Here is a 13,122-nt window from a genome sequence, read left to right as displayed (position 1 = left end):
AGATGGGAAATACCGGAAGGTCTGAGCTTTGAATTTCAAACTTTGAGAAGAGTTATCAAATCACGGCACGATATGGAGGTTTTTATGGCAGAAAATGAAAAGGACTTACCAAAACCAGCTACATCATGAATATGGAATGTAACCTAATATCATGGAATGTAAATGGACTTAACTCGCCTTCAAAATGAAAAGCTTTATTTCATTGGCTGGCTAAACAACATTGTAATATAATTTGTTTACAAGAGACCCATATAAAAAATCAGGACTCAAAATATTTAAAAAACAAGAAATTGGGGAAGGAATTTGTGGCTTCAGCAAAGCAAAAGAAGAGGGGAGTTGTAATTTATATAGAAGAAGAATTGCAGCCCAAAGTGGTTATTAGTGACTCGGAGGGTAGATATCTGGCTATAGAATTTATTTGGAATCCCAAAAAAACCTTAATTATGGGGATTTATGCACCAAATGGATCAAAAGAACAATTTTTCAACGAAATAGCAACACATTTACAGCAAATGACGTATGATCAGGTGATACTGGCCGGAGATTTTAATGGTGTTGTGGACTTACAATGGGATAAAAAAAAACGAAGGCTACTAAAAGTAAAACAGGAAGATTGCCTAAATCCTTTTTTCAATTAGAAAAACAAGAAAATTTGGAGGACATTTGGAGGAAGCATAATCTGAATGGAAAGCAATACACCTACTATTCAGCAAGTCACCAAACTTTATCAAGAATAGATATGGTCTGGGCGTCTAAAGAACTAGCTATATGGACAAGGGACGTAGAAATAATGCTAAGAATAAGCTCAGACCATAACTCTATTTTATGGAGGTTTGGAATGAGACCCAAGAAATTAAGATGGAGATTGAATGAAGACCTTCTTCAAAATCGAACTAATCTGGATGTTCTGCAAAAAGAAACTAAATATTTTATTCAGTACAATGTGGACCAAGGAGTGCCAATCCAGAAGGTATGGGATGCGTATAAAGCAGTGATCCGGGGTGTATTGATTGATTTAAATTCCAGAGATAAGAAAAATAAGGAATTTAAATTAAAGGAGATACAAGAAAAGATAAATCAAAAAGAACAACAATTAAAGAAAAGACCAGGGAAAAAGAAATTACAGCAGGAGATAAAAATTTTACAAGAACAAATAAAAGCAATGAAAAAGAGTTGGAATGGGAATTGAAAAGATTAAGACAAAAGACTTTTGAAGGAGCCAACAAACCGGGAAAATATTTAGCGTGGCAATTGAAAAAAGAGAGAGAGAGAAAAGCAATAAGCAGAATTGTGGATGACAATAAAGAATTAGTCGACCAACCAGCAATAAGCAGAGCATTTTACAAATTCTATGCTAATTTATATCAGAAGAAATCTGTTGATAGCAAGCAGATTGATCAATACCTTCAAAAGATAAATTTACCGGCTATACCTAACAAATTGAAAAAAAGATTAAATACTAAAATTACAGAAGTGGATGTCACTGAAGCAATACAAGCAATGAAGCTGGGAAAAGCACCAGGACCTGATGGAATATCAGCAAATTTTATAAGACAATGGTTAAAGATATTGTACCATTTTTGCAAAAGGTAATGAATGGGATATTGGAAGGAAAAGAACTGCCAGAAACGTGGAAGGAAGCGAATTTCACACTGATACCAAAGGAGGAGCAAGACTTATCAAATGTGAAAAATTATCGACCAATATCTTTGATAAATAATGATTATAAAATTTTTGCCAGGATTTTAGCAGAGAGATTAAAAGATTGGTTGACAGAATTTGTTGCAGAGGAACAAGCAGGTTTCTTGCTGGACAGACAAATTAAAGACAATTTGAGAGTGGTAATCAACGCAGTAGAGTATTATGAAAAACATCCGGAGAAGGAGGTTGGTTTCTTTTTTGTGGATGCAGAGAAGGCATTTGATAATTTGAACTGGGACTTTATGTTTGCAATCATGGAAAAAAATGCAGATGGGCAAGGAATTTATTTATGCAGTGAAAGCAATATATAAAGATCAATGTGCAACAATTGTAGTAAACAACGAAATAATTTAGAGATCTTGCCGGGTTCTACATTAATAGAAATAAATCCAAGTTACTATGCAAAAATATGACCAAACAAAAACAACAAGAATTAATGGAGATCACAAACTGTGAGGTAGTACATAAAGTAAAGTATTTGGGGATTGAGCTCACTGCGAAGAATATTGATTTGTTTAAGAATAATTATGACAAGCTATGGAAACAGATAGATCAAGATATGATTAAATGGAACAAATTAAACTTGTCATGGTTAGGCCGAATCGCGGTGATCAAAATGAATGTGCTGCCAAGAATGATGTTTTACTGCAAACAATACCAATAGTAAAAGATAAAAAACAATTTGAAAAATGGCAGAGGCAGATATTAAACTTTGTGTGGGCAGGCAAGAAACCAAGAGTGAAAATGAAAATCTTGTATGATGCCAAGGAAAAAGGAGGACTACAATTGCCCAATTTGAGATTATACCATGAAGCAATTTGTTTAGTTTGGTTGAAAGAATGGGTGACATTAAAGAATCATAAGTTACTAGCTTTGGAAGGTTATAAAAAAATATTTGGATGGCATGCGTACTTAAGGTATGACAGTCAAGGCAGATGATATGTTTTTACATCACTATGTGAGACGGAACCTGTTTACTGTTTGGCAAAAATATAAGAGATATCATCTGGATTGTGCCAGCTGAAGTTGTCAACCCGAAAATGGAATATAATGGTGAGGAATGGCTGACATACAAAGAAATTCTGAGAATGGAACAAAAAGTAGTAAAAATTAAAGCAAATGAGGAACTACCATTTCACTATGGGTGGTTTCAGTACAGACAAATTAAAGATTTGTATGACTCTGACTGTAGAAAATCAGGATTTAGAGTAAAAAACTCAGAATTAGAAGAATGTTTACTACAAGAGGGGAAAAAATGATATCTAAAATCTATAAGATTTTGTTAAAATGGTTTACCGAGGATGAAATAGTTAAAGTGCAAATGGTAAAGTGGGCTATAAACTGTAATAGAGACATTACAATGAATGCATGGGAGTATCTGTGGAAAAACACATTAAAATATCAACATGTACTAATATAAAGGAGAATGTATATAAAATGATATATAGATGGTGTAAGAAATTAGCCTATGGGAATAGTCAAATGTCAGACAAATGTTGGAAATGCAAAAAGCAGGAAGGTTCGTTTTATCATATGTGGTGGACTTGCGAAGTAGCTGAACAATTCTGGGGTAATATTGTTGAGGTTATGTCAGAAATATTGTAGAAAAAAGTGAATAAAAACCCAGAGTTGTTGCTAAGCATAAGTTTAGAGGAGTTTGCAGTTCAAGATAGAATGTTAATGTTTTACATGACGACGACGGCAAGGATGTTATATGCACAACTATGGAAGACTCAAAAGATACCGACAATAGAAGATTGGATTCAAAAATTGCTGTATATGGCGGAGATGGACAAATTGACAAAGAAAATGAGAGAACAAGAATCTGAAGAATTTTTTACTAACTGGGGGAAATTCAAATTGTATTTGGAAAAGAAGTGGGACATTAAAGGGAAATTGTGTATACTGGATAATTTTTAAGGGCGGGGGGGTAAAGTGATCTTTATGAAGGGTAAATAGATATTTGTGAAGTTAAGATAAGGGAATGTTTTTAAGAAATGATATTTTACTTAAGCAATATAATAGTATATAGTAGATATAATTGGATAGTGGGGTGGAAAACTGTTGGAAGTCTAGAAAAAAAGGGGGAGGAGTGGGTGGGGGAAATTAGGATATGGGGAATTATAGATTATGTATGAAATGATTTATGTATTAACTCACCCAATAAAAATTGTTAAAAATAAATAAATAAAATCATGTAGTTAAATGCAATAAAACTGAAAGGCAGCAAATAGAAGTCAGAACCAAGGATTTTGTCACACTATAACCTATGAAGTTGTTTCCAGTAGGATATTGGGATGAATAATGGGAAAGTCCAGTTTCCCAGTGGCTACTCGACAAGCTAACCAAAAGTGCTAACTTCATGTTTAAAGTCAGTATAATATGTTAATATGCTGGTGGTTTCTAATAAAAAGCCAATGGTGCCACTTGTAAACTTTGCTTTGGTAGCTGGCTGGCCACAGCCAGTAGCCACAATGCTGAACAGTTGGCCTCAATAGTATAGCAACTTTTATATGTGTATACTCTGAAGCACTCTGCAAGGCTATGTCAGCCTAGGGTTACCAGCTTTTAACTCAGTCCCTCTAGTTGTCCCTTTAATATCATTTTGATCTGCAGCAAATACCAGGTGATGTTATTTACCTCCATGCCCTGTCAGTTGTCCATTTCCACACATTTAGCCTCTGTTAAAGGGGCAGGGCATTTTTCTTTTGGACACTTGGCCAACCTAAGTGGTAGTGAGATTACCTCCACTGCATATATGCTAATCAGCAGTAAGTGCAACAGTTACGATTAATCTGCAAGAGGGGAGCTACATAACATGCTAGGCACATCAAGTAAAATTTTTCCCAGATTAGAGAAAAAGTTAAATCTTATGAGGTTTGCCTCATACATTTGTTAAAGGACTTTGGTCCATAGGAAGGCTACCCCATTAAGCAAAAGCTATTCTTAATTGCTGCCACATTAAGACCCAAGTCACATATGCATGTTAAAAAACTTTAGGTATCATTTGGGAGCTTCAGTGAATGCACATTACCACCATTCGGGGTTTTTGGCCTATCAATGTCTCCGTGTTTTACAGGAGGCAAAGATGCTCCCCTTCCTTTCCTGCAGTTAGACTTAAGAAGGCAATCCCACAGGTATCCTTGTATATCGACTCTGCATCATTTCCTTTATTACTCCCCTCCCCACCTGCCCACTTTGTAGTGACGCTGGCAACAATGTTGGGAAACAGTATTGTCAGTTCAGGGGAGAAGAATAACGCAGGATGGAGGCATCTCCAGGGAGCAGAGTCACAGAAGAATCTAATCATATGGCTTATTTTCTGAAGGCATATTTCAAGTCCTTGCACAACATACAGGTGTGTCCAAATTGGAAAATCCTGGTAGAGGATGCTGCCTGTGCTGAACTAGTTGACTTCCCAAGTGAAAAGCATGACTTGCTTTGTTGCCCATTAACTCTCCTCCATTCCATTAATGTTGCTGGTGGCTGAATGCTCTACTTCCCAAGGCATTCTTTTTGGAAGATAGGCTGCACTGCTGAATGGCATCACATTGTGCAAGATCAAGGGGAAATAAATGTTTTATTTAAGACTAAAATGCTGTCAAAATGGGGTGGCTGAGAATTTTGGCAACAATGCCTTATGTGTCTTATGTTACCCCCACGCCTCCCGCCTCCAGAAAAGATAAAAAAGCAGTGGAGATAGATTCTCTACTTCAAACGTACAAACACCCAAATTTACTCAAAAGAAAGATGAACCTGAATTTAAGATGACCCCTTATAAAACCTTACACATGCAGAATAACTATTGGACTCAACTGTAATGTGTATGCAAATGTTAGATGACCTCCTTTTTTATTGCATATCTGGGGGGAAAAACCTAGATTTGCATTGAGTAAATGCTGTAGTGTCAGACCATGATCTTCAATAGCAGTGAAAGAATATTTTAAATTCATACCTTCACAACCATCAGGGTAGCTTCATTTGTTGCTGGATCTACTGTTATAGCAAAGTTGTTGTTTTCATTTCCAGAGATAAAGTAACAATCTGCTTTCCAGTTATCTGTATGCATTTGATCAAGATCAGTAATTTGTATCCTTATCAGATCATTGCTCAGTAAATTTTCTGAAAATTGTATTGAATACTAGAAAAGAAAGAAAAGAGTCATTGACACCTGACATGCTGAGACAAACGGAAGTTTAATGCAGACAGTTAAGTTTAATACAGTTTAGCTGGTGTAGATCTACCAGCCTTACATGAGATTACCTTTTGCTAATGGGTTGTTAAGAGTCCATTGTTAGAAAAGATGGTGGTGATATTCCCATGTGCATGGTGGGCGGGAATCAGCTGCTTGGAACCAGGGCTGACTGTAATGCCAGTAGTGCATCAAGCGCACAGGTTGCCTATCTGCTTCTAGGCTCAGTTCAAAGTCCTACTTATCACATTAAAGCTCTTCATGAACTGGGACCTCATACACTACATCTCCTGCCATACTCCCAAGTGCGACTTAACACTCCACAGCAAGTTGAGGAAGAATGTTTGAGATGATCACATGAAGATTCCTATTTAAAAATTGTAGAATACACCTGAGGAAGTATGCAATATTAAATCGATGAGCTAATATTTTCTGATAGTATATCTGAGCTTCATTTGTCTGCATCAAATGTGTGCCTTTCCCTATCATTTGAGAATCTTCCTAAGTAATAAATCCAGGTTTGCCACATAACAGAGAGCTGCAGTTAATTCTGGTTCTCCTTGGATGATTGCTTGAATCATATAGTTTCAAATGCATTTGTGTCACATTCACACTTAATTGTTTTAGGTATACACTTAATTCTTGTAGTCTAAAAATTGAAATATTAATAGGCCTTTTAATGTTCCTAAAGTGCCCATTCACGAAATTGCAACCCAAAAGTTGTCAGCTTGCTGACTCTGATACTACAGGTGTTATTGCATTGTTATAACACCATTTTCACAGATGAAATGCTTAAGCTATTTTCTACTGATTTAGGATGTTTTTCTTTTATAAGAGACAAAAAGAGAGACAGAAATATTTGAACTGGTAATCTGGACTGCATCCATTTCTTTTGGGCTTCTAATACCATAAAAATCGACAGTCCCTCTAGTACTTTTCCTTAGGAAGCTATTATGAATGTGGACAGGGGAATGTTGGTGATGCTGGTTGTTTCAGAAAGGCTTACCGAGCTCTGTGAAAAGGAAGGAAAGTTGTCATTTACATCTTCCACATTAACATTGCATATGCATTCTGATGAGATTCCATCTGGGCCTCCATTCCTGTCTGTGGCTTTTACTACCAGAGAGTAGGTACTCTGTTCCTAAATGAAAGGGGAGAGGGCACAATTGTGAAAGATGTTAAAATGTCAAATTAATAAAAAAGTACACTTTATTAATATAAATTTCTCAAGGTAAAAATCTTTGCATGTGACTCATTGGAAAGACCTGAGAGATTCTGAATATTCCCTTACATAGTAAGTATTTGCAGTGGATAGGGTTGCCAGGCCAAGCCTAGCAACCAGCAGGAGATTGGGGAGGGGAGTTCATGGGGATGGCCAACACTAATGGTGTGATGTCATTTCCAGGTTTTCCCTGGAAGCATTCATTCATTTATTCATTCATTTCCTTCCCCTCCCCCCAGTTAGCTCAAATGTGGAGACTCATTCTCCCTTCCTCCATTTTCTCATAACAACAACCTTGTGAGGTAGGCCAGGTTGAGAGTCGGTGACAGGTCCAAGGTCATCCAGCAGGCTTCCATGGTAGAAGTGGGGATTTGAACCTGTGTTTCCTCAGATCTTAGCCAAACACTCTATTGTGTTATTCCATTGGCTAGATGGACATTTAGAAAATATTATCCCACCAACACTCTGAGTGGCAGTGGGAATAGGGCTGCCAGGTCCCCTTATCCTTCCAGTGGGAGAGGGGGGGGATCCAGCACTCACCTTTGTTGTGGCCTTTGCACATGCGAAGTGTGGGAGCACTCCTGGGGTGGCGTGATGATGTCACTTCCCATAAGTGATATCATCGCACAGGCCCTGGAAGTGTTCCCACACTTTTTTACTGGGCTGATTTACCCCAAACTCAAAGAATCAGCCCAGTGCAAAGTGCAGGGGCCTGCACGATGACATTACTCCTGGAAGTGATGTCACTGCACCATGAGCATGCACTTGCTTTGGGTGCATGCAAGAGGATACAGAAAGTGCGCACTGGCACCCGCCCCCCCAGGAGGGTAAAGGGACCCAGGAATCCTATTTATCACACAAAGGGGAAAAGACTGGTAAAAGATGGGAAGTCTCTTCCCCCTTCTTTTCCAGCATGAGGAAGATGAAGAGAGTGTTAGTTTTGACTGGAAAAACCGCATATAAGATTAAGTCCCTACACCCAACCAATGAAAGAGAATGGTCTTTACTCAACAAATGCACAGCTGTTACTCAGTTGTTGAAAAGAAGGAAGCACCTTCTTTGCAAAACTGCTTTTTCTAGTACTCATAAGGTGGTATTTTCCCATGAGGGCCAATGGAGGATTCTTTTACCTCTCTGTTAAGTACATTTCCAATGTGAAGTTCACCAGTCCTTGTGTTCAAAATAAACTTTGATGGACCTCCAGGACTCTGACTCTCAATCTTGTAGGCAATTTGGGAATTGAGAGTATTTGGCTCATCGGCATCTGTAGCTGTTATTTTCATCACAAGCGTGTCTGGAAAGAAGGGAAAGACAAGAAAGTATGAAAAGTTGCATTTCAGTTTACTATTAGGAGGAAAAAACATCGGGAGGGAAAAAGATGCAGCCTTGGTAAACGAGCTGTGTGGGACTCAGCCACAAAGCTCCTTCCCCTCCTGGAATTAGGGTTGCGAACTCCAGGTTGGGAAATTCCTGGAGATTTGGGATGGGCAATCCTGCCCCAAATTCTTGGGCAGGATTTGGGGAGGGGAGGGAGCTCAGAAGAGATTTGATGTCACACCTGTCCTCCAAAGTTGCCATTTTTTCTAGAGGAATTGATCTCTGTAGTGTGAAGATCATTTATAATTCCAGGAGATGTCCAGGCCACCGTCTGGAGAGTGGCAACCCTGGAAGGGGGTTGGCTGAACACAGCTAAGGAGACACTGGCCTGTCTAACCTGCACAGGGCTTGGCTGTGCATCTCCTTCCCTGTCAAGCATGTAATTCTATGGGGCTGTATGCAGTGAAGGACACTCCAGCTTGGCCAGCTGTGTGGAGCTCAGTCATATATCTTCTTCACCACGCAGTACAGGATAAGGGCCACCATCTTGCAGTGGCAGTGGCAGTGGCAGTGGCCCTTGCATAGGGAGAGCGCTGCCCCTTGTTTGTAGCTGAGGTGGCTTCTGCTGAGAACAGAATAGGCTGTTTTCAAAATCTGACGTAGATTTCAAATGAGCACCTTAGTCCCTGAAAACAAGGCCGTATGACCTCCTTATGAGCATGCAAAGTACTTATGAGCTCCTTATGAAAAGCATGGATTTTGTAGATAGGTACTCTTTGAATTTGTTCTTCAGTTTATCAGTGGGAGGAAACGATGAACTGGAGCCAAATGTGTCTTTGTGCAAGTGAAAGACATTTCCACTTGCACAAGGGGAGACCCACAATAAAAAACAACAGAGTTTATTCTTTATTGTTAATCTTTACTAAAATTAATTTTTAGAAATTCTCAAATTCTTTTTGAATTCTTTGAGAATTCAAATTCTCAACGCTTTTTTGTTCATAAAAAAGACAACTAAAGGGGCTACAGGCTACATTTTTAAGTTTATGCATGTTGTGGGCAGAGAAAGTGATGGGTAGTAAGAACTTTTCCTCCCTTCTCCTACAATTTAGGACCAGCCAATGAAATTAATTAGCAGTATATTCAGGGAAGGTCTTCACACAACTCATAAGTTATTTATGGAATTCAAAACTGCAAAATGTGATGATGGTAACCAGATTATATGCCTTTCAAAGAGAATTAGAGAAATTAATCGTGTGTAGATGCCTCAGTGGGTATTAGAGATGGGCACGAACCACAAAAAAACCAAACCATGAGGTTTGTGGTCCGTGGGTTTTCACGAACCAGGAACCATGAACTGGCATGAACTGGGGCAAGTTTACAAACCAGTTCGTGGTTCGTGGAGTTTAAATGCCCCTTTCTGGCCACTTAGCAGCAGGGGTTTAAAGGGCCCTTTCCTGCCTTGTAAGTGGCAGGTCCCTTTAAACGATCAGCTGGCAGGCAGCAGGGGGGATCCCCCCTCACTGCCTGCCAGCTGATCGTTTAAAGGGACCTGCTGCTTGCAAGCCACAGGGCCCTTTAAACTGCCCAAACCCCACCCCCCAGCCCCAGCCCCAGCCCCAGCCCCACACCCACACCCACACCCACACTTACCTTGCCCTGCGGGCCCATGGCATCCTCCCCCTCCTCCCTTTTTGGCCTTCTCTGCTGCTGCGCAGGCCCGCAGGCGGGAAGGCCATTTTTGTCCTCTTCCACCGCCGTCTGGGCCCACAGGGCAGTGGAGGAGGCTGAAGGCCTCCCTGCACCTCAAAAGGCAGCAGCGGTGGCCATTTGAGGGGTGGGAAGGCCGTTTTTGGCCTCCTCTGCCACCCTCTGAGCCCACACAGTGGTGGAAGAGGACAAAAACGGCCTTCCCGCCCCTTGCAGGAGGAGGGGGAGGATGCTGTCCTGCGGGCCCATGCAGCAGCGGAAGAGGCCAAAAATGGCCTTCCCGCCCTTTGTGGGAGGAGGGGGAGGATGCTGCCAGCCTGCAGGACAAGGTAAGTGTGGGGCTGGGGCTGGGGAGGTGGGGGCTGGGGTTTGGGCAGTTTAAAGGGCCCTGCGGCTTGCAAGTGGCAGGCCCTTTTAAACTATCAGCTGGCAGGTGGTGAGGGGGGATCCCCTCTGCCACCTGCCAGCTGATAGTTTAAAGGGACCCTGGGGAAATGACCATTTAAACTGCCCCTTTATGACCCAAATGAACCAGTAGACCAGTTCGTGGAAGTTCGTGAAAATGCGCTTCCACAAACCACTGATTCACGAACCACAAACTGGCCTGGTTCGTGCAGTGTTTTGGGTCATAATTCGATTAGTGCCCATCTCTAGTGGGTATTAGCGATGGTGGCTACAAAGAACTTCCATGTTTGTGGGCATCATGCTACTGGGCAACAGTGGGGCCGGATTCATTGGAGCATTTTCACATGTGGAAGGATTTCCATCTGTGAAGTGTGATCTTCTCACCATCCCACTCCTGCTGCAGCCTCAAATGCATCCTGAAATGCTCCTCCTGTGGGCTCCTTGTTTCCCAAGACCAGTGTGTCCAGAAGCATTTGGTGCTGCAATGGGAGAAGGGAGGCAGGAAAATTGTACTCCACTGACGGAATTCCTTCAATCTGTGGAAATGCTCTTGTAGATCCAAGTGCAGAAAGGGCTATTGTCTTCTTGCTCTGAAGAGAGGACAACTTAATGCCACACAGCAGTTTACAAAGTGTGTCATTATTATTCTCACAACAATCATCCTGTGTGATGGATGGTGCTGTGAGAGCTCTAAGAGAGCTTTGACTGACTCAAGGTAACCCAGATGGCTTCAAGTGGAGAAGTGGGGAATCATATCTGGTTCTCCAGATTAGAATTCTGCCTCTTTTAACCACTACACCAAACTGACTCTCACCAGTTAAATGCATTGCTGTTGGTCACATTGACTATGTAAACTGCCTTAAGTCTCCGTGAGAAAGGTGGACTTTAAATAAATAAATAAAATAAACATGTTTTCACTCATGGGTATACATAGCTATATTACATTTATAGTGTACTTACTTTCCATGCTGCTTTCAGCAATTGACCCAGCAAAGATGGTTTGTAAAAATATTGGTGGATTGTCATTTATATCCAGAACCCGAACTCGAAGTTGAAGTGGAGTTTCCACTGACTGCTGTGTGGCCGCATTTATAGCATAACAGTCTATCTGGATTAAGAGTTTAAAACAAGAAGCTAATTCACAATGACCATTCCAGATATTGAAAATAGTTCCGTCATTAGTAAAGCAAAACCAAACCAAACAACAACAATAAACAAAGATAAAGTAAAATATAATTTGCAAATACATAACAGTTAATACTTAAATACTTACTATTTTACTTTAATACTTAAAATACTTACAGTAAAAAATGGAGTCTGTTCTCGATCTACTACTTTTGTTATATTAATTTCACCAGTCTTCTGATTGATGATAAATACACCATATGGATGACTATCAATTCCCTTCCCTGAGATTTTATAGATAATTGACTGTTTTTCTTCACAATCTGATCGTATCTATAACAACAGAGGAAAAAAATCGGTTTCTCTTTGCCAGTTCAAATGGTATAGTCAACTTTAAATGGTTCTCTGGTGCTTTCTGACAACTGACTTAAACAGTATATGTGTGTTGAATGTCATAGGAAAGACATCATCTGTGAATTTATTCATTTAGAAAATATATATGTTGCCTCTCCAGAGAGATGCTAGAGAAAGCTTACAAGTAAAAATACAATAAAATAATAAAAACAACAACATAAATTATTAATGTTAAAAAAGCAAACCATTAAAACAACATAAAACAACCCAAACAACCTAAAATGATATCCAGGCTATAAACAAACCATAAAAACAATTTAAAACGTCAAAACCAGTTAAAACCCTGTGTAATAAGAAATGTTTGAGTTTTGTACTTAAAAGACTTAAAAGGTGGATGCCAGGTGGGTGAAGGCATTGCAAAAAAAGAGGTGCCACCACTGAAAAAGACCTGTCTCTAGTTGCCTCTTGATTCGCCTTTGCAAGTGGACACAGAGTGAGCAGGGCTTGAGAACATGATGCAGTGTTTCTTCGGTATCAGAGCACCACAGACCAGTTCTGGAAGACAGTGCAGATGAAGTTCTACTGCAAGCACTAAGCACCTGCTGAGCCAGCAACACAACCAACATCTGCATGCAGTAGTAAGTGTACATCTCATTGCTCTGCTGTGATGTTGCCAACTTTCTTGTATCATGCCAGCTCCTGGAACCTCAGAAGCTGCTCAGACAGTTGTTCATCTAGCACAGTTGTACCATTTGTGGGCATGCAGTGATTGAGATAGTTCTACCTATGACTCAGTGGTCTGTCAGCATGACTTCCAAAGCCACATGGGGCATTAATAGAATGGAGGAACATCCCATCCACCTGATTTGGTACCAGTTTTTATGATGCTGTTCAATAAATGTGTGGATTGTTCTAGAGCCATGCCTCTCCTTGATTGAGGTTTTACAGATTAGGCTTAGCCCTCCCTCCTCATTTTTTACCCCAGCTGTCTTCAACAAGCAGTTCACACCATGATGGGGCTAAGGAGGTGATCCAAAGTGGCACAGGTTTGTTCTTGCAAGGAGGAACAGGAAGTGCTCTAGGCTGTATGCTCCTCTGC

At 40.2% G+C, this 13,122-nt stretch overlaps 1 protein-coding gene across 1 annotated transcript in view; it reads right to left on the bottom strand.

Annotated features, from left to right (window-relative positions):
- Positions 1–13,122, bottom strand: part of LOC129333340 (desmoglein-1-like) — a 58,054-nt gene that overhangs the window by 25,390 nt on the left and 19,542 nt on the right. Inside the window, exons 4-8 of the mRNA XM_054984920.1 lie at positions 11,847–12,002; positions 11,505–11,652; positions 8,246–8,409; positions 6,900–7,034; positions 5,657–5,842 (exon numbers count right to left, since the gene is read on the bottom strand). Of these exons, the coding sequence (XP_054840895.1) occupies positions 5,657–5,842; positions 6,900–7,034; positions 8,246–8,409; positions 11,505–11,652; positions 11,847–12,002 (789 nt within the window). The remainder of the gene's footprint in view (positions 1–5,656; positions 5,843–6,899; positions 7,035–8,245; positions 8,410–11,504; positions 11,653–11,846; positions 12,003–13,122) is intronic.

The sequence above is a fragment of the Eublepharis macularius genome, chromosome 7, assembly GCF_028583425.1.
Source record: "Eublepharis macularius isolate TG4126 chromosome 7, MPM_Emac_v1.0, whole genome shotgun sequence".
NCBI classification, from domain to species: domain Eukaryota; kingdom Metazoa; phylum Chordata; class Lepidosauria; order Squamata; family Eublepharidae; genus Eublepharis; species Eublepharis macularius.
This window is presented reverse-complemented; position numbering and strand designations above follow the sequence as displayed.